General features: G+C 41.8%; 1 protein-coding gene across 1 annotated transcript in view; it reads right to left on the bottom strand.

The window, feature by feature from the left end:
* The window catches only part of PHACTR3 (phosphatase and actin regulator 3), a gene marked incomplete at its 5' end in the record, with an annotated part of 96,585 nt that overhangs the window by 30,636 nt on the left and 43,293 nt on the right, over positions 1-22,656 (bottom strand). The window contains 6 exons of the mRNA XM_080354618.1: positions 587-834; positions 1,834-2,098; positions 5,948-6,169; positions 9,722-9,904; positions 14,068-14,145; positions 15,046-15,207. Coding sequence (XP_080210744.1) covers positions 587-834; positions 1,834-2,098; positions 5,948-6,169; positions 9,722-9,904; positions 14,068-14,145; positions 15,046-15,207 — 1,158 coding nt within the window. The remainder of the gene's footprint in view (positions 1-586; positions 835-1,833; positions 2,099-5,947; positions 6,170-9,721; positions 9,905-14,067; positions 14,146-15,045; positions 15,208-22,656) is intronic.

Genomic DNA, 22,656 nt, shown 5'->3' with positions numbered 1-22,656 from the left:
TGATCTTCATTTGCTCTCTTTGCCCTCAGGGTACATCTGCAGTTAAATACTAATCTGTATATAACCACCACACTAACTGATTCCATAACAAACATTTGAGTTTTCAGCCTGTCAGATAAGGACCTGTCTACATTCTTCCTAAATTCATTGGTCTCTTCCCCTTTTCATTGTACCATCACTGCACTGGAATAACAGTCCTAAAATGGGATCCTTCCAAAACACACACAGCATGGCACCAGGTATAGAGAAAGCTTTGCCTACTGACAGCGGGTTGTGTCTGCAAGTGCTGCTGTTCATATATAGTGGTACAAGGGGTACATAAGTAACTGGGAGGGTAAAGCATGCTGATACATCAACTTATCAATGTAATACTAAATGTCACCTCAGTATGCAGTGCCTACCAACACAAACATGATCACAAGCACTGTGACTCAAATTTAACTTCAGCTTTTCACCAACTTGAAAAAGTTGATGTGACAATAGAGGAATGTATACTGTTCAGTATCTTCTGTTGTGTGCAGCCTTACTTAGTGCATTCTGTTAGGCTATGATAGTATATCTGTATAATATAATTGACTTTCCTTACCAGAAATAATGGAGTCATTCAGAACTTCCTCATCCTGATAAAAAACAGAGTCGTCCTTGAGCTCTGAGTTCATGATCATGTTTTCTTTGTTCTCATCCGACTCCTTAACAGAGTTCCGCTTATTTTCTGAGTCACTGCTGTAACTCAGTGAGTTCTCCTTTTCTTTGTTGCGCTCCATGCTAGATGTTCTTGATGGACGGACATCCACTCTTTTTTTTGGAGAGCCTTTGCTTTCTCTTCCATGGAAGCTGTGGGTGGAAGGTACAGAGCCCAGTTTTTACAAAAGACTGTTTTATTGCCATGGTAGGAACATATCATTATATGAGAATGAGCAGAATGTCCTGTAGCTTCTGAAGGCCAGGGCAGAGAGTTCAACATGGGACAACATGGGATGGCGTTCTCAACACTATGTTGAGAATGGCTAATGCAGATCTGCTTTCCTGTCTCTATCACAAAAATAAGGTATGGAAGGGTAGTGACTAATGTATTTCTTTGATATATAGCCACATGCTATACTGTATTGATTAAAAAAAAAAACACACAGCATATCCTTCTAATTTAAAACATACATGGCATGAAATATTACCATTTTGATATTTTATGATCATGACAAAGGTTTAACAAGGCCTGGAAGTGATATCGTATGAATCTATTCCCCATGACAACAGCTGTTACAGAACTGAGAAATGTTACTGTCTTAATTCTGAAGCTCCATGATGGAAAAGGTTATCTCTGTCTTCCTTCCTCTAATACACAGGAGGGCTTATAATGAAAACCAGACAAAGTACCCAATGTACTCCCACACAAGCATTTGTATTAAAAATGCATACCATATACGTTCCTGTAGAAGCCAAGAGATAGATATCAAAATAATAGCTTTTCTCATATGTAGAGTACTGATATTTAGAGCAGGATTTGGCTTAGCTACTCTAACTTGTCAACTTGTGGGGAGACTTTCTGTTGCAATAGGCCAAGGATTATCAAATTATTCTACCTGTTTGAAAACCTATTTCCATGTCACAGTAGCCTCCATATAAAGGAAGAACACACTTTGAAGCAACTGCCAAATTAAGCGTTTTAACCAGGGATGGATGTTCAAACTAGTAGCATCAAGAGGAAGACAAAGACAAACCCAAGCTGCAAGAGTAGGTAAAATGCTAATAACAGGCTAGGGACATTTACCAAGAAAAATGGTTTAGTGGAATGATTTTCCTCATGCACCCTTATAGCCAAGAGGCTGCAGGTACCTGTCCTGCCGGTGTTTGGTGGCCAGAGCCCTGTGGAGTTCTTCAATGACTCTGCTGGGAGGTAAAGGCAGGTGGACGGCAGCCAGGTGAGGGGAACCGGTTGGTGCTGTTACCTGTCCTCTGACATGGGGATCTGAACTTTTCTGGCCAGAGGGATGGAAGAGGGCAGCTTGTCCTGAGATTTGGGAGGATCCAACAATGACATAGTTCTTCAGGATGGCGGAAGGAGGAGATTTCATGGCTGGGTCATCTACTTCGCTTCCTGCTGTCAGGACACAAGAGGGTAAGAGGTTGTGCAATGCTTCTTATTTTTCTTTTGCAGACAGTCAGCTCTGAAATTAATTTGTTGTGTTGAACAGAGGAAAATGGTGATGTTTTGTTCTTCCTAGAAGGTAACTGCTTAAACTGAGTAGCTGTCTGAATTCAAAAGGCTCATACTACACAGAACCAGATCTTTGATCTAGAATAATAGATGCCTCCTCCATTTCCCCTCTTTCCCACAGTATCAGATACTTCATTTTTTGCAACCCACCTATGCATTCTTGACTGCCAGTGCTGTCACTCCTAACCGCCGAGGGCTTGTGCTGTGGTGCCTTTCCAATCCAGCACTTTCTCTGCTGGACTCTGACAGACTGTATTAAAATTTATGCACTGTGGTTCTCAGTCAGGACAAAATGTTCTGGTGTCTACTATCTGCTCCTCTGTGACTGCTGCACAGCTTAGACCTCTGTCTTTTGTATGCCAGTTGAGGAAATGCCAAAACTGTTATAATATGAGGATAATGTTCTCATAACAAAACTTGGCAAATGAAATCCAAATGAAAGATGTAGTATTCAGCACTAAGAAGAAAAAAGAAGGGTAAGGCAACCTAATCTTTTTTTTTACCCCCCGATTTAGACATTTTTTATGCCATGTAAAAAATTTAATGTTGATATATACATTTCTGTAGCACCTGAGCCCAAAACATAGTGGACATTTCCTTGGTTGTGTAAATTTTGTAGTTTCATGCTTTTAAGATAATTGGACACCTGTCCTGAAAAAAAGATGCTGGTAAGTTTTTCTGTTCTGCAGTTTTCTTCCCCCTTCCCTTATATCTCTCTCCCAAACCTCTGGCATATTGCATTGCTTACATCAGTAGCTCAGGTTGTGTGTACAAAGGCAATGAAAGTTCGTCATACACAAGTATTTATTTTCTCTTGTTGCCACCTAGTGTTTTAAACAGGAATTTAAACTGGCACAACTTGTATTCACAGACCATTTTAACTTCTTTTCACTTTTGTGATAAATCCTTTTGTTCATAGCAGAGAAAAAAATCTGGTCAGGCCAGGATTATCCTGAAATACCCATGTAAAAAGAGCTTGGTTCCTATTAGCAGGATAAATTACTAGAAAACTGGGGAGAACAACAGTAGGTTTGAATATAAACCTCAGTTAGTAAATACTTCCTCTCAGACCCAACATCCTGCATAATGGTTACCAACATTGTGCCTTTTCTTAAGTGCACTGCTGGAAATCTGGTGCAACCCTGCAAGAGAAGTGCTGTGAACAGAGCTGGGCAGCTGGGGGCTGGAGGGCAGGATTGCTGAGGACAGCAGCAAAAGCACAAGTGGGAAGAAAGGCTCCTGTAGCCATAACCAAAATCAAACATCAGAAATTTGAGGGTGACAACACTAAATCTGGGTTCTTTTTCACATTTGTGGGGTGAGGAGGTGAATATCCTTCAATGAGGAGAGTTACACACATTACAATCTTCTCTCTTATTCTAAGAAACGTCTAATTTTCTTCCAACACAGAACCCCAACCAGTGGCCAGAGCAGAGTTTTCATTCATCTCTCTATGCATCCAGGAGACGGGTCAAGCTGCTCCAAAAGTTATTCATACCCTATTTAAATCCGAACTTGTCTGAAAGCACAGGGGCACACCTGCAAGTGTCTATGTGCTCAACGTGCAATGTCTTGGCAATGAGACACCTTCCCACCCTGGAGCTCCTCCGGTGCTGATTGGGATGGTTGCTGCAGCCACAGGACAAACAACCTCTGCCTAACGAAGATGGTTTTTTCAGCACTCGGGGGGATTTTTAATATATGCTACTATGGAGATGCACAGAGGACATTCATGATCAGTCATTGCCCACTGAATCATGGCCTGAGGGGATGAAAAAAAATACCTCTTACGTGACTTTATGCCACTGCACAGAGGGAGAGGGTGTCCATGTTTTCTCAGAGCACGAACCCCAGGTTCAGCTCAACCACAAACCAGGAAGGGAAAAGATTTTGTTTTATCTTTATACCTGCTTGTTCCTGGAACAGGTCAAGGGCCAATTTTGTCCTTACTGCAGCTTGAGCCAATATTGAGGGTTGAGAGTTTCTTTAGATCACACCTTATTTGTCCTGATGACAGCTGTTTGGTGAATAATCTTGCAAAGTGACATCTTGGCACCTTGCCCTGTTCCTCCTCTCGCTGTGATTAATTGGCACTTGGCTTATTCCTCACTCCTCTGCTGGCGGCATCTCTAACATTGTTAAGGGGGAAAAAACTGAACACAAAAGTGCCTTTCAACCTCTCCATCTTCCTTTTCTTTCATAATTGCTCTTTGTTTCTGTCTCCCCATACATTTGTATTCCCTTTCCCTCATTGACAGTATTTGTTTAGTCTTAACTTACCACTGCCTTCACATTCACACAAAAATAAATAAAAAGTATCACTATTGAAAAACGGTTTATAGTTATTGGAGTCACTGAGAAAACAAAGAGTTGTTCTTTGTGGAAAATTTAGATGAGAGTGAAATACCAAAACTCAGAATATCTTAGATGTTAGAGGAAATACTTTGGTTAGGCAGCAAAATATCTGGACTCAAAATGCTGTGAAGTGGCTGGTGGAGCTGTAACTTCATTATCCTCTGATTCTATGATTTTCAAACAGCCTACATCCCACAATGAGCATAGCCTTAGTATCAGTTGAGCAAAGTCAAAGGGGAGTCCTGGTTGTGCCTGTTCGTGCTGCAAGATCGGAGCGGCAGGATAGAGCCCATAGCACAGAATGTTGCAGCAATCTGAACAGCAGCTCCCAAGGGGCGTTATGATACCATTTTGAATCCAGCTCCCACTTTAAGGTCTTACAGCTTTTAAGCATGGACAAAATATGGATATTTTCGATGGGCAAAAAGAAATACTTGTAATTTTCCTCAAAAAGTCTGAAACCCCCAATATTTTGTATGACACTCAGTGGTCAGATCACAATGCCCATCTGGTACTTTGTTTCCTGGTGACTTTGAAAATCCTGTTCTTTGTGCCAGGAGATGAGTGTGGATGCAAATCAGGGCTGAGATAATGGTTGTCACTTACAAGTCTAAATATCCAACAGGTCTGACATTTGGATGTCAGGACTTAATTCTAATTTGCAATAAGGCCCCTTTAACTTCTTTTACCATATGTAGGGGCCCTAAAATTGGAGCGAACTAAAATCATATTCACTTTAACACCCTTTCTGCAGCCAGAATGTTGGAAAATATAACAACATTGGCAAAACCTTAGAAAATCAGGCCCAGAGAAATTGCTCTTGAAACATTCAATGAAGTCTGGCAGGGAGGATTGCTTTGTGAGAGCCAGGTGTCTCACTTACGCGTGTTCTGTGTAACGAGACCAGATTTCATAGCTCTGGTGTAGACCTGCCCTAGAGAGCAAACGCTTCAGACAGAAACTTCTACAGAACCTATTGATTTGAACTTGATTTTGGCTGTTGTACTGTTCTCCAGCAAGAGTCTAGGTAATGAAAACATTTAAGTCTTGCCTGTGTTTTATGGCATATCAATATGAGCATCTAATTCAGTAGATGTTTGCAGTTGGTTTTATTTGTTTTACTTGTATTTAGTGCAATAGACTCACAACAAATAATCCCCTGAGAGATCCAGATAATGGTGTGAAGTACAAAGATCAGCTCATTGTTATCAGGCAACCAGGCTCAGTTTGTGGAAATCATTAGCATTCTGTTCCCTCAATGTAACTAGCCTGATTCATGGCAGTTTACAGGAGTAGGCTTAAAAAATGATGTAAGGAAAACAATTTTATACTGTGCTGTGTAGACAAGCAACACATAAAAGATGGGAAAGTCTTTACCGGCTGGTAGTGACTGACCTGTTAAGCTCTTTGTGATTTTGGAGATTGCCTTAGGAGGTGGAGCTGGGAGCAATGGGGGGCTGGGAAGCTGTGCTGGGTTTCCTTCTGCCTGTTTCTGGGGGGAATCTGTGGATTCAGATGCAAGTAAGGCTTGTGGACCATCTTCAGATGCTGGCAGGCTGGCATCTTCTAATTCTTCCGTGGGTGCTGAAGGTTTCTTGGCTAGTAGGAAGATAAATAAAATTAACGGAACATGAAGTTAATAATCATGATTGGCCAGGGGACAATGCCAGGAACATTCAGAAATGCAGAACACACAGCAGACAGCTAGAAGCACTTTGTTTCCATAATGGAAATAACTATTGTGTGAAATAGCCAACCGGCCAAGACAGGTAAAGAATAAAATGTGTGAGGATGTTGAAGAAATGTTACTTTTGATGTTCCTGAGAAAACTGCTGAGCTTCCCTTACTTCCCTAAAGCCTATTTCCCTTTCCAGTTTTTGTTGTTGTTGTTTTTTGGTTGGTTGGTTTTCTAATAATGAAGACAGCATGGCAAAGCAACTTTTGAGAACTGCAATGAATTTTCTTACAGTATGCAGCTGCAGTGGCACAGTTACAGAGCGAATACTCTTCTGTGCTAGGAACACACAGTCAAAGGAAAAAAAGCATCAAACCGGTAACATTACACGAAAGCTGACTTTCCAGCCGTTTGTCCTACGTGTTTATTTTCACAATTTAATTTTTATCTTATTTAATACATTACTTCAACTTGCATCCAAAGTCTTCTCTTCCTGTACCTGACTCCAGAACTGTTGAGCCTTTCCTAAAGTTGAAGTGATAGCCAAGAAAAGCCTGCCATAGAAGGATTTACCATTGGATCCCAGCAGCTACTGGGGAACAGAAAATCAGTGAAACACTTAAGAAAAACTTCAGTCACCAAAGCCTTATTTTGAGATGGTGACGCAGTGCTCATTTCAGGATTATCTCCTGAAAGACAGCAAAAGCACTTAGCTGTTCAAGTTAGTGCAGGCTGAATCACTGAGCAGTTCATCAAATTACCCTGGCTGTGATGAGAGCATAGGAGAACAGATCCAGAAAGACATGAAGCTGAAGCAGGACAGAGTTGGAATTTCAGTGATGAAGTCCAAAATTAACATCCTTGAATTCTACTCAGGTACCAGCTGATTCTGGCAGTGCTTAAACTCGCACATCGCCTCGCTGTTCGACTTTCACACTGATCAATGTCCTGATCTCTGACTTGGGATCCATGGGGACCCAGGGAGAGGCTGGAGCCTGACTCTGATCCAGAACCCCAGCCACAGCCAGGCTCTCTCCAAACTGCATTCCCAGCCACTGCGGACTCAGTAGTAGCCATTGAGGGTTATTTTTCCTACCTTGGCAGGCAAAGTGCTCATCTAAATGGGAACATCAGTGTTTAAGTCTCTTCTCAGCATGAGAGAGGTCCAGACTTCTTGGGCTGGATAAATGGCAAATCCCACTACTTTTAGCATCCTGGATTGTCTGAACAAAATATCTTTCCCTTCAAAACATTATAGGGCATCCCCTAAAAATTCAGAGTAGGTGATACCCACAGGTATCACATCACAAATCTTTTCTTGGCTCAGTTTTATGTCTTGTTTGGAATACAAACTCTCTGTATTAATGGACATGCAGCATCCTAGTGTTCAGAGTGCACAGGGAGGCACCAGAGCACTTAGGCAGTTGGAAACAATAGCATTGGCAAGATAATAGCATTTAATTTGTTGACAAACAGATTAATGAGTATGCCTAGAAGAGGAAGAATGAGTATTAGTGGTCCAAAAAAGACAGGAAAGTATTGTTAGCATTGAAAGCATTGTTAACAGGAATTCTTGTGAAACTGGGCTGGATAGGAAAGCTGCCGTATATCGATAGTTGTCTGAATTATAGAAGGAAATAATTTTCTTTTAAATATAATTCTAGGGAAATGCTTTGATCCATGCTGGCATTACTTTGTATTTTTGCGCCTACTGCACAGAAGACAAAATGCAGAATAGAGGAAAAGAAAAATTAAGTCACTAATGGGTTACGTTACATAAAGGTCAAGAGCTCCAGTAGATGTTAGTAGCTTGATGAGAAAATTAGTCAGATTTGATGGCATTCCTCTGAGCAGAGCAACTTCAGTAACTTCACTGAAACCAGTAGACCTCCCTGTGACATGAAGTGCCATGGTGGGACCTTTCCTATGGAGAAGGTGAATCTGAAACACCCTCAGCCTCTGTCAAACAGATCATTTTGTTTCTGAGCTCCATCCTGTTCCACAAGTGGTATCACAGAAGCAAACTAGCCCTGTGCACTGTTCACTAAAGAATGCTTTCTGCTGGTTGTGGCTTTTTGTTATTAGTGGTTTTGTTTGGTTCTGTTTGGTTAGTTTTTTGTCTTGTTTTGGTGGTTGTTTCTGGTAACAACAGCACATGTTTGACTGAATCTGAAGGCAGACCTGAGTCCTGAGTACACAAACCTATCAGCAGATGTCATACTGCAGAGTGAATATTATGCTGCTGAAAATACTCCAAGTGCTCGGCACAAGACCCTTTGCCAGAGTAGCTAATTATTCATGGAGTGCCACTTGTCAAATTCCATCTCACTACTAGGTGGAAATCCTCCCCTTGGGACTGCTCCCAGGCCCACTGGCTCGGTTAGGTGGGAAAAACTACCTTCCCAGGCTGTTCTTTTTCTATGTATTAACCAAACATAATGTCTACCAGTATTTCTTTTTTTCCCTCTTCTTCCCTTCACCCTGCATATAATGGGCCAGAAGAGCAATATTATATAAAAACAAAACAGCAAAAGTGAACAAAATTGCATGAGTCATGGCAATGAAAAGGACAGGAGGAAAAGTGGGAAAAGATAAGCTGAAGAAATGGAAAATACTTCAGAGAATGATTTCCATGCTGACCTGCTGAAGCAGGTTGAGGGCACAAGCAGACAGCTCAGCAAATCAACGCAGGCAGGGGTGGCCTTGGTGAGAGTGGCCAGGGGCTGGGAGCCCAGGGAAAGCAGGGCATGAATGTATGAGATGGAGAACAAAAGGCAACCAGGTCAGATGGAGAAGGTGTGAAGATTGACCAGAGGGCAGAAAGTTCTGTAATCGCCGCATGGCACTCCTCACAAACTAGGATAAAGCATTATCTCTGCAGCTTTGCATTTCTTGGTTGTCAGGGAGTGAATGGAAACCCTCCAGCTGCTCAGTTGTGCCTGGCTGCTCTGGTCCCAAGGAACTGCTGTCACGGATGAGCTCTGTTGGAGCACAGTTGCATGAAAGGAGCTCGGGTTAGCTTATCTGTGCTCCTGGTATTGAACTGCGCTTGTATTTGCAGCATGTTGTAGACAGGGTGATGATATGGACAGTGTAGGCTGTGTATTGACATTGTTCTCCTGAGCCAGGACAAACAATTTCAGGTTTGGCACAGAAGTTTAACAAATGTTTTAAGAGAAGCTCTTTTCGTCTTCACAGCAGTCACTGTTAATACAAATGCGGCACTATGCCAAGACTGGATTGTCTCGTAATCCAGCTAATCCCATTATGACAAGCTTTGTGTGGTCCCTCAGTTTGGTAGCAGTCTCAAAAATCACTGTTTTTAAGTACCGGTTGCTAACCTAGTATGGGCTGAGCTGAACAAGGTGTTCTAGCTCTTTAATGCACTGACATATTTGACTCCTCATAAAGCACCTTAGCAGAAATATTTTTTGAGCGTTTTATAGGGGTTTTTTAAAACGTTTTATATACAATACCTGCATCTTCTTTCAGCTCGTCCAAATGCAGCTCCTCACCAAGCGAGGTCACATTCGTTGTGGCTGCTACTGTACTCTCTTGCTGCACCTCCTCTGAGGCAAGTGCCTGGCACACAGGAGCTGGAGGGTCACTCTGCATTGCTCTTGTGGAATCATCACCAGTGTAGCCTTTGCCTTCGGTATCTAAAACACCAAATCATTTAATCTTAGCTAAACCATGAGCAGTGAAAGCTGAAACTCCTCGCTATGCTCTTGAGAAGAGTGAGTCCCAAGCTGCTAGTGGTCAGGGGATTGTGATTTGTCTTAGAGCAGCACCTGATCTCTAACAGTGTCGAGCATCTGTAATGCAAGACTTGTGGAGACCAGCCCATCTGGATACTAATATCCACTCAGTTTTCTCAACACGGCACCTTCCTCTGTGGGCATCCAGCAGTCTGGGCAAACGGCCATTGTGCATGTCCAGGAGGCCAGTGCACTCTGCCAGCACCTGCTGTACGGGAGATGAGCGCAAGCCTGGGAAAGCAGAAGTCTCTGGGAGGAGGCAATTCCTCACGTGAGCAGAGATCAAGGTGCGGCACATGCACAGGTCAGTCTGATGTGTCTGAATTGTGTCAGGCTCCATGTACAACACGCGACCCAACTGCCCCAGTAGTAATATCCGCATCTTACCAAAGGCAAGGCTGCTAATATTCCCTCCCGAACTGTAGGTTTTGAGTGCAGTTTTAGTTACTCAGCACTGAAAAGCGTGTCCTGTGTGATTGAGCTGATCAGAAATTCAAATGCCTCTTCATGCAGACCTAGATACTGCTCCCTTTGCTTACTCTGAAAGATTTTTGTGCCAGTGATCCCTGCAGCTGTATGCATCTTGATGACTGAAGCTTTTCTAGTATTCTGTTCAGGCAGGAGTCCTTGGAATACAAATTATCCTTTTACTTCATGACTCTTTCAGAATTTACAAGATCAACATCACTGTTGTAAACCAAAGCAATTACTCCCCACTCTAGCCAGGGTTCCTTGCTGATGGACATGTCTGATGTCCACTCCTGGCCTCCTGACTTGTATTTCTTAGCTGTAGACTCTCCTTTCTGGAAGCTCCTGACAGGGCTATGTTTTCTTGCAATATCATGACACGTTTCTTGGCCATTGATTTAAAATACCTAACATTCACAGCTACCCCTTTTTAATGCTATTTGGACAATCTGCAGAGTAATTTATGGCCATTTTGGATAAGGGTATCAGATTTTGGCCCAGAGATGCTGCAGAAGGGATGCAGTATTTTTGTACGCTGAGCTCACTCAGTCTGCCTCATAATCACGTTCGGTGAAAAGTTACTGTTCTTAAAATAGCCCCTGCAGTAGCACAGTTGCTATGATACAGGGAAGGGGAGGGGGAAAAAGTTCATTGCCTACATTCCAGCTCATTGTGAAGGCAGCCTATACATAATCATCGGTGTATTAACAGCTGCCTGCATTATTTGCCATGCAGCCCTTTTCTCTTGCTGCTCTAAGTACAGCTACATCTGATCAGGTTTGTGCTCATAATGGGCAGAAATATTGGGGGAAGCTCCAAAAGTGTTTTCAAGGTAACTCTGTTTTGCACGTTCCTCAGATCCTCAGCAAAGGCAAGCTGCTGACAGCCGTGCCATAGTGAACCTGCAGTCAGAGACAGGAGTTCCTGCAGATCCCCCTGATGGAAAAGTGTAATAACTAATGAAGTAATGACAAGCAGAAGACAGCCCTGTCAGGGAGTGTCTGAGACTCACAACAGTGAGGTTCCTTGTCAGAACTGGTCAACTCACGCTTAGATCAAAGTGAATGTGCTGCCTTGATTGGCAGTGCGTCCCGGTGTCTTATTTTAGAGATAGTCTGGGGACAGGAGAAAGCACAAACCTTAGGTTCACTGGTAAGGAAAGCAGTAGAGAGCCTTGGGTATTGCAAAGTGATCAGAAGTAGAGATGCAATTTAGTTGGGAATGAATCCCACTATATGCCAGATCCTGCACCCTGTAACCTCCTACCGGGTGCAAGTTGGTTCCCTGGAGCGAAGCTGTAGTTTGGCTCCAGGGGTTTTTGAGGGGCAGGTTGGCATTTGTCCTGTGTGAGCAGAGGACAAGAAGAGGCCCAGGCTGTGCAGCTTGGTCTGCGCAGTGTGTCTGGGCAGCTGGGCTTTGGGGTTGTGTGAGGAGAAGAGTTGACATAACCTGTTAGGATGACTCATCACCAAAGCGAGGATGGTGCAATTTCACCCTGGGCTGCTCACAGATTGATGCAGATTCTGCGCTAGCTTTGTGGTTTGCTCTGAGCCAAACTGTCCAGTTCAAAATGCTGTTTGACAGATCTTGTGCTACGAAACTGGAGTGTGGCACAGCTATTGTAAATGCATGAAGCAGATTTGGAGATTTCTCAGACTAGAGCTTCATCCCAGTTTGGGCTGTTTATGAAAGTGAACGGGAATTGAGTCTCTGGAAGTGGAGTAAAGCCTGATAAAATAGTGAGATTTTAGGATTTACTGTAGTCTTTTAGCATAGTATGCTGCTTTGACAATTGCAATTTACTGCATAAATGAGGACTTAGCCTTGAAACTGCTGCTACTTCAGCTCAGTCCAAGTAGGGCACTAATCATTTACTGAGAATTATTTGGGTCAGTTCTTTATTCCAGTTAATAAGTTGCTTCTTCTAATAATATAACAAAATAACCCTGGAGATTCACAACACTCTCTAAAGAAAAATAACTTGTAGGTGGCTGCAATGTCCTTCAAATGACTGTTAGCCATTCTTTCCTTTCTGGGCATTAGGGTGGTACTGAAAATTTGTCTGATGTTTATAGGAGCTCTAAGCAGTCTGTTTGCAGCTGCCTTTTGAAAAGCACAACTTGTCATCACTCCTCACTGGAGTATATATATATTTAAAGTACTTTAAGTTCATTAAAATGATCTTGCAACTTAGCATCATCTGTTTTCCTCCCAACCAGTTCTTTGTGTATACAAGAAGTTTATTGATTCATTATTATTATTACCTTTTAATACTCTCTACAGAAGTTTCCTTTTACTGTTCTTTTGCAAAGCTCTAGATATGCACATCTTCAAATTCATGGATTATGGGGAACTTCCGCACTCTTAGCAGAAATGAGGTGTCTTTTTCTATCCAATAGTGCTAATATTCTCATAGGACAACTAATTATCTAGAATTATGAGGCACAAAGAGTTCAAGAGACAGGAGCTAAAAATCAGCTTTGTAAAATGTTCCATTTTAGAATAACCTGATGGTTTAATAGATTATTTTTTAAATTTAAACATAAAACTAGTATTAAAATATCTAATAAAATAATATGAACATAGTTTTACTGCAATAAAAAAAAAATCCTATTTAAAATGCTCTTTTCCTGACTTTTCAGTTGCTTGGTTGCACACCAGCATAGCATCACTGAGTGTTGTCCCACAGGCTATTTATAGGCATGGCTTTTGTTTTATACAAAGAAACTCAATTATTAGTTTCAAATAACATAATTTCTATCTATCAGATCGATCAGTCTCAAAATGCCAATCTTTCTTCATGATTGTATGTTCTGCTATCAAGTTTTCAAACATAAAGATGGATTGTTTTTTTCTTTTTTGTTTTTAATCTCTGTTTAGGTGGAAATGGCACTTGGGATATTGTCCATAATATTGGGAGCCCACTTGATCTCACACGATAGTCATCCAGATCTCAGTCTCCCTTGAGCATCTGTCAGGGCTTTGGAGATACACAGACTCACAGTCCTCTGTGTATGTTTCTGACACTTTATCATCTTTCATTCAATTACTTCTGTTGAACCTGGTTTGTACTCAGGAAAGCTTTGAAATGACACTATCAGATGCTTCACTTTTCCATGTGAATGTAAAGCAGGCAGAATGCTAATAGGTTTTGTCACAAATTTGGTTTACCGGAAAGACAGCTGAAAACATCAGATTAGTATCATTTTGTGAAATTTGAATTCATGGATTGTACATTTTAGCTGAATGCATCTGTAAGTTTCAGTTTATATTTACACCAGCTTTAACTGGCTTCCTTGGCAGTAGGATTTAGCTGGGTTTAGAGCAATTGCATAAAACATACGTACCAGCTCAGGTCTACACCATATATAAATCAGGCAAAGATGAAGCTGCATTCAAGTTGGCAAAACATCAAAAATTAAACTGCATGGATTGATTGCAGCAGGGAGGAATTTGTAGAAAGATGTGCTTAATTCAGATATTGAATTTTCCTGTTTGGATTTATTTGTTTGTTAGATTTCTTCTTTCGCAATTCTGTGTTTCCTAATGTCCTGAAAAGGACTTTGATTAAAAAAAGATGAAGAATTTTTACTTACCTTGTTCCATCATCTCCAGAAGACCTTTCTTAATGAGTTCATCCCGACCTTGCCGTGCTGTCATCTTCTTCTCCAGCACTGCATGAAGTAGTAGCATAACACAGCACCAGTTAACAACAGAGTATTCATATAATGGCTTGAGAAAGATGCAGTGTGGAAATTCCCTCTAGTCTCAACTACTGTGTGCTTGGAAAGAACTGTAAGGATTTTGTTTTGGGGAGCATGGACTGGTAAGCATGTTTCTGCCTTTTCCTTCATTAAAACAGCTGTAAAACCACCCATGTGTAGAACTGAGATTTTATGATCTAACCTACTGTCTGATCACACTGGCTGCAGAGTAACTGGTATATTGGAGCCTTCATGCTGTTTAATACAGCACGTTGGAGCTGCCTCAGGAAGCAGCATCCTTTACTGTGACACTCCATGGGATATCAAGGCAAGCGGAGGGAGTTGCACCATCCTGTCTTAGGAAAAGAAAACCGAGTTGGTCTCCTACTGATCTCCTGGGACATCCCCGGAGACCAGTGAGAGCAGATTGAGTGTTCACTGGGCTCCTTCACTGCACAGACAGCTGCTTGAGGGAAGGCATTTCAGTGACAGAACTCCCTCCTGTCACTTTTCATAATGTTGCTATGACCTATATGATCTTCACCTCAAATAAAAGGGGTGATGATACTTGGGGCCATAAATGTTAAATGTAGACTATTTTGGAGAAGGGACAGCCTGTGAAAAGCAGCCTGTGTTGAAGCTTGTGCTTCAATTTCGTATTATGACCTTTTCTTCCAAATTTAATGTATTGTATTATATAGGAAAGCGGCCTTTATGGGCTCTTTCTAGCCTTAAACATTATAAATCTGTAACATGCTGAAATCTCTGAATTAGGTTAGATCAGTTCACCATTAACACTTCCTATTTAAGCAAATTTCCTTCCAGATAAGCTTTACTTTGTGCAGCATCACTCTCTTGTTCTCATCCTACCTGCAGAAGTCTGCTTTAGCTTCTCGTTTTTCTTTTTCCGCCACTTCCATGGCTTGAAGATCCTGCCCAGTGTTGCCAGTTTGCTGTTCCTCCTCACTGGTGGAGTACGAATCCCTGAGACCAAGTAGTCAGAATGCATTGCAGGGGACTGCTCCATCTCATCTGGGAGAAGAAGAGAGGAAAGGGAGGTGTTAGACAAAAAGTTTCAGCATGGACTTAAAAAGGGGAGGCAAATGGGGGCTCCAGCTAATGAGCATTCAGTCTAGTCACCGAGACAGGCAGTGCAAGACTTTGAAAGAAAGTCTCTGCATTGCTGGAGCTGGAGGCTGGGCTGAGAGCCACCAGCCAGAGGATCATTCAACCTCCCTGTGCCAGCCCGGTGCTTCCTACCAGCTGCTCTCCTGACTCTGGTCTCACACAGCACCTCTCTGGATGTGAAATATTTCAGTATCTTCACTCCCACCTTCCCGCATGGATTCATCAGGGCTATTAGGACCATAGAAAGAGGGATGTGCTTAATTTGTACAGCCTATGCTTTATCCTATATCTTTCCTACCTTTGTCCATGGCTGGTACACACCAAGGCAATGGTGTCACCCTCCCTCCCAAGGGCTGTGTGGAACTTCTGAAACATGGAGAGCTGAGAGCTCCCAATAACTTTAGTAGGTGCAGTAGAAATATAACACATCCGTAAATCAGGCCTATGTGGCCTCCAGTTAATCACACAAATGTAATATTCATTTAGAAAAATTTAGACCTTCGTGAAAAGCTGAGAGGAAGTGTAAGAAAGCTCAGGTCCCTTCTGAATTCCCAGCTTCCATTTCTGTTGTCATGCCACAGGATATTACTGCCTTTTAAATGAACTCTTTTCACATAAGCTAACACAGAACACACTGATTTCTGTGAGCTAATGCAAATCATTTATATAAGAATATTTTGTTTGATATGTGCTACGTAAGTAAAATCGTAGAACTATTGTGCAAATGTATTCCTTGAGGAAGTTAAAAGGAAAATTATTTCCCTTTTGTCCAGCCAAGCCACAGGAATTTGGAGATAATGCTTCAACTGGAAAAGCAATTTAGGTATTTTTAATATTTTGTCTTGAAAATACACTGCAAGTTTTGCTTAGAGACAAGTCTTGCAGGAAACAATGCATACTGACTATTCTAAGTTGCGTGCTAGCCAGTGCCATGGAAGTAGCGCAGTTCTATAAATGGGATTATTGATGGCTTTACTGAGCTTTGTATTTGAGCACCAATACAGTGACTGTTAAAAGAGAAAGTGCCATCAGTCATCAGACACGTTACAAGAATATAATCTGAATGACAATTTGTATTTTTTTTTTCAACAGTCAGTTATGATTTAAATGGGCAATGTGGAGCTACAAACATATGCACATTTCCAAGTAATTTCTCTCTGGAACAACAACATTTGTCATAAATTGTTTTATGAGTGCAAGATAAAAACTATACAGCATCTTCTAGGCTTTGTTTTTAAGTTAAGAGGGTGAAAATGCTTAAATCACAGCATGGAGGTGGGTATTTCCAAGTAAACAGGAAACAATTTTGAACGATTATTAAACACAGCAGGGGAATGAACACATTCCTCCTCTTCCATTTAATTTTGAAAATACTGGTAATAGAGATGAATCATTCAGTAGAGACAAATGAAAAACTTGGCCATGTGAACTGTCAGGGCAGAGAAAAGTCTGTAACAATTCCCACCCCCCCACACATTGTTCATGCGCAGTGAATTTCTCTTTCTGCATGCTGAAATTAAAGCATCTTCTGTCTCACTCCACAGAGTTTATCTTGGGGTTTAATTTAGAAAATATTTAAAATGTACTAAGAATATATATTTGCCTTTGAAAGAATGGTGTCTATCACCAAGGTGGTATTTATGATCTACAATTTGGAGGTCAATATGAAGCTGAGAGCAGAAAGTAGCAATGAGTCTCGCACAGGAGGAGAGCAGAAGCCTACAGACCACAGCTGGAGTGCCAAGATATCATGCTCCTTTCCTAATTGCATATTCAAAACTGAGAAGTATCGCAGAAAAAAAAAAAGCTTTGAAGAAGTAGAGCTGCTCTTGATTACAGAGATGGCAGTGAGAATGGAAAATGGCAGAGTAGATCTGCTATTAATTTGCCATTATGATTACTTTTAAGCTGTAATAGAACCCTCAGAAAATAGCATTTGGCCATTTCTTGTGACATCCCTTGAGTGGGAATGGAAATATTCACAAAATTAGCTCAACTCAAAAGAGCTGTAGAACAGACTGTAAATCAGCCCTCTGTCCCTGGAAGCTGCAGTGGAGCAGGACAGCCCAGCTCAGCCCTGCTCCTTGCCCGTGACACTGCACTGCTGCTCAGACATCTGCCATCCCAGGAATTTCTCAAGCATGTAAGTGAAAATTAAATAAGAAGCTGATTTAAAGTAGTATCTTGGCAAGTTAGCGATCCTACTGCATTTCATTTAGGATGTAGGTGTCTTCAAAGTGGTTTAGGCACCATCCACATGTTTTGTTTAACACTAGCAGAGATCATTTTACCTTTTTTCCTTTGCCAGGTAGCAGGGGTGTAGACAGAACCAGGAAGGCATTCAAACCCAAACCTGTATGTCTTTGGCAATGTTTATTATCCCAGATATTCCCCTAAGGAAGGGAAAGGGGAAGTGATCAGTGCTTCTGTAGCTTCTACCAACCCTGTCAACTGGGTTTCTTCCATCCCCTTCTGTCCTTTTGGTTGTGGAAATGTAAGAATTTTATGCCTTAAACTTTGGTTACAAATGAAATAGAGATAGAAATCAAATATCAAGGAGTAGTAGTTAAATGTTTCAGTGGAGATTTTCGTGGGCTTTTTAACTTTATTATTGTTTCTCATATAGTACAGACAGTTCTTAAGCAAATGGTTTCATCACCTGGCACATTCTCACCATATGCAGCTCCTACACCACGCATTTGGAGAGATGGACACAAGTAAAAATAGAGACACAGTAAGACAGATGTCCTGAAGTCATAAATAACAAGGAAATGGTCTTACTGGCAATAAGAATTACAAGAAAGCCCTTGGAGCGCCTCATTTCCAGTCAGTTCATTTTTTCTTGGATGTGGGTTGGCTGCTTGGGAGATAAGAAGTTGACAGCACAAAAAGCAGTTCCCACGTACAGCAATGAATACTGAAGGAGAAGGCGCGCCGAAATATCAGCCAGCTCCTGCAGCCAACAAGCTGCCAAGACTTGCCAACCCTCCAACCACTCTGTGAAATATTCAGCACATTTTTTTAATCTGCAGTCAATATTTTAATTATGCTAACTGTTCTGTGGAATAACGTGGTTATTTCTCCCAGAGCCTGATAGCTTGAGGCCAGGCCATGCAATTACATAGAGGATGTCTGCAAAATATAAACAGCCAAGAGCCAAAGCAAGACTCTTGAAATCAACAGGGAGAAATGAGCAGCAGCTTAACTAACTAGGTAATGTGGAAGGATGAGGGATGGTTGTTATACAGCGTCAAGTGAGCACAAGCTTCACCCACAGCACCCTAACCCTACCCAGAGAGGCCAGTCTCTGCTTGGCCATCGCTTCAGAGACAGACCAATTGGTCCCACAGTTCCACAAGGACATAGTCATCAGCCCTGTGGGGCCAGAGCATTTTGCTCTGGCTGAGGCTTGTTGACTGCTCATATCAAATTACTTTCAGGTCTCTGCTGTTAACCCATTGAGAGCAAAGGCTTCTGTACTGGAGCTCCAGATCCAAACCAAATTCCTCATACATCACTCAGTTGTCATCTCCTCTGCATATGTCAAAGGGGTGGAAATGAATGTGGCTGTGCCCCTGATGATGATGCTGGGCACGTGCTTCTTACAGTGTTGGCTGGAGTAATTTCTAGAGCTCCTAACAGTGGGTCAAATGTGTGAATGGTTTGATATATGACACATCCCAAATCAGATGGGAGCAGAGGGTCTAACCTGATGGCTATTGCTCTGCAGTACTGCTCTGGTATGCAGAGGCAACACAGAAAAAGGAAACAAACCATAATATTCATTACATTTGGCTGAAGGGTCTGACCCCTCAGAAAAGTCAGAGCATCCGCAGCTTCTGTTTACATCAGCAGCAGTGGCAGTGATCAGTGTTTCTGAAAAATGCCCCTTCGCTTTCTTCTTTAAAATATTGTGATGACACAAATAGATTACTCTTCCTGCTAGTCCCTTCTCTATGGGAATTATGCAGGGATTGCGCAGTTTTTCTGCACATAGAAGCTCTCCCATTTACAGATGTTAAGTCCTGACTATCCCATCCAGCCTCTCACAGAAGTGGGGCAGGTTTGCCTGGGGTTCTGTGAAGTTTACGTCCTGGATGTGTGATGGAACAGTGCCCCGTGCCTGCACACAGCCTTCATTTGTACAGTAGATGGTTTTGGTGCTCAGACTATCATGTCTGGGTGATCAGTGTTGTGAATTCGAGCATTAAGTTCAGTCAGTTGGGTCTACCTTCTTGTATTTTTCATGATGAGCCAAAGAGTCTGTAGCTTGATGCCTGGGTTGCTGATTACAGCAGCTACAGGCTGCACTCTGCAAGCTGGTGCAGGGCAGCTGGGAACATCAGGGATGCAGAGCCAAGTTACACTGACCTTGCCATGGAGAGAGGCTGTAAGAGACAGGGGATGCCCTCTTGCAACACACAAAATGCAGCAAGAAGTTTATGGGAAGATGAAGGATGCTGAATTTTAATGTGCTGGGAATTTTGATAACTTAAATTCATGGTAGTGGAAGTTATGCCTTGCTAAATCCTCTGTGTACTCTGTTAGTAGAAGGACCACTGAAAAATCTGCAACCTGCAGGCAGTTTAAAAATAACACAGCAGACAAGAGCTGCAGGCGAATTTGTAAGGCGGGCGTGCTCTGTTTTCTGATGAACTGGCTTGTAATGCAGCTCTGCATGTTCTCCCCTCTATTGTCATTGCATCTGTCTTTGCAACTCAGATACGGAGTTAAAAAAGGAAAAAAGTTCCCTTTAGTCCACTGCAGAGGGTGGAGACAGTGAGTGGGATCAAAATGACCTTTATTGCTTTTAGGATAGGGGTGCCTTTTCCACTACTGACTTTCAGTGCTGCCTAGGATTAGTGTCTACCCCCAAAAAGGATGTTAAGGAGGATGTCACAGGGAGAGCTGAGCTTTTGCAGGGCTCGTGTCTACTACCGGTCAGTCCCGAGTCATGCGAGCCAGACTTTTGTGCGGTTAGCTGAGAAATCGCACCTCTCTACAAAGGGTGCTCTATACAGAGGATGCTTTTTATCTAGTTGGAGAAACCTGCAGGGGATAGAAAGCAGAAAGGTAGTCTTAGTTTTAGAGTAAAGACTCTGCTGAGCTTTGGGAAAGAAAATCAGCAGCAGGAACAAACACCCTTTTTGCTCAGTTCAGCACCCTGATAGAGGAAGAACTGGTCACAATGACTGAATCTGCAGGGCAGGGGTAAACTGATGTCTGGGAGCCTCTGAACACTTCTGTTGTGTTCCAGAGAAGCAGAACTCAAACTGAAGAGATTTTTTATCACACTGGTTAGATGTGTCCTGTGATGGAGCTCTTCCTTGTCCTAAAGATGTTTTCCATCACCTGCAATTCTGCAGACATGGTCTCTCTCTTGACTGTCTTTGAAAGAAAACTGCAGTAGAATGTTCCAGTTTAAAGTTCCCATTTCAGTTTTTTGAACATATAGTGTTTGGAATTAGAAATTAGAAAAAAGCTTTTGATGCACCTGAAATTTATTTAATTTTTGAAGGGCTTTGTTTGTATTTGGAACTATGAATGTTTAAATATTGTTTTGGACTGGTTTGGAAAAAAACACACATAATCCTTTGTAAAACGGAAAACCTAGTTCCTAACAGTTGTTATTTAGAAAAAACAAGGTACTTACACTACATTATTGAATGTAATCATAAGCTAATTTTGGATGCGCAGCTGCTGACGTGACACAGATTGTTGCTCTGACACATCATATTTGTTACACCAGAAAACTATTGAAGCGAAGTAGGGAAAATTACAAGATTGAAGTGCAAATTCAGACATTTACCTATCCAAACTTTTAGATTTTGTATGGTCAACAGTGTAGGTAAAAATTACTTGAATTCTTATCTCTCTGTTCTCAAAACTGTAATCCTTTATATTGGTGATTTCCCGCCTTGGATTTCATCTCACTCGTTTTAATCCCATAAGGAAGCAGATGGTTAGTGAGCCAGGTTCATCCTCATGATAACTACGTCATTCATCGAGTTACCTTGGGGGGAAAATCTGGTGTAGTAAATTTGTACAGACTTCAGACTCATGGAGATGTACAAAGGCAGGGTGAAAATACTAAGAGAAATGACAGAATGACAAAAGGGAATAGAGTCCTCTATAAGCACCATACCCAAAACAGCTCTGGGTTCAGCTTCCACTGGCACAGGCTGTTCTTGGGCTGTATCATGTTTCTTTTAGCCAGGTGGTATGAATCCTGATTAGGTTTTTATACTTCCCTGCATGAAAATGCCGCTTACTGTGCTTTCCTTTCTACCCTTCATGTGGTTTCCAAAGTCTGAGCTTCCATTTTCACTCCGTACTCAAACATTTGCCTTGTATCCTTGTTCTATAATTTCCACTGCTCCTTAGTATGTTAAATTATGATTTAACATTTTTATTTAATTGAAGGAGGAAAACATAATTTGTGGGTGGTAGAAGGGAGCTGTGCTTGCCAAGGAAGTTTATTTCCATTCTGCCGTGCTGAGCTTCCCTTCAAAGTATTTGGATTTTAAACGAGTCTTAGCTGTAAAGAACGGGGAAACAGATTATACTTATCAAATGAAAGAAAGCAGGAATGTGGCAACTCCAGCTAAATCTCTTAGATAAAAATATGCTTTATATTCTTGAGATTTGTGATTTCCTTCCAGAAAATGTTCCTTCAAGAAGTTGACATATCACCTAACAGCATTAGCGCCATATGAGCCAAGGTGCAAAGAAATTAATCAGGAGCCTTTCGTGCTTTTGGATCATTGTGTCAAGTCCCAATAGCACTTTCTGTGATTTACAATCCGCAATGTGACATTAGCAATTCATTAACAAAATAAGTTTTTCAGTGTTTGCATAAAGGAACCCACAACATGCTTTACCTGGATAAGGAAGAACTAAATAACAGTAAGAAAACGAGACTAATGAAGGATTGCTGTATAATCACAGTTAATGCAGTTATCTGAGCCTGTACAATATCTTCTTCCAAGAGGAGAAACTTGATGTTTGCCTCTCACCATTGAGAGCTTGCTCAGACAGAGCAGCATCTCCTGAGATTCACACAAAAATCCCTTCAAATAAAGTCAAAAGAGCAGAGTCTCTGCAGAGGGCCAGGAGCCAGACTGTACACCAAGCCCAGTCCATCCTGCATCTGCAAAGGGTTTTGTACCACGCAGGTCTTACAAATCCCCCAGATGGGGCAGTTTCTCCAAGGCTCTCGGAGAGTTGCTGTTCTATAGAGCAGAGGGAGGTGCAGAATGGCTCAAATTAGGCTTTTCAGGCACTCATAGTATTAAAGCTGTTGTCTGCACTGCAGGACTAGTGTTTCATCACCTGCAGTTGTTTAATTAGCTG

The sequence above is a fragment of the Nesoenas mayeri genome (genome assembly GCF_963082525.1).
Source record: "Nesoenas mayeri genome assembly, chromosome: 16".
In the NCBI taxonomy this organism is placed as follows: domain Eukaryota; kingdom Metazoa; phylum Chordata; class Aves; order Columbiformes; family Columbidae; genus Nesoenas; species Nesoenas mayeri.
Note: the sequence above shows the minus strand (reverse complement) of the source record. Positions and strands in the feature narration are given on the sequence as shown.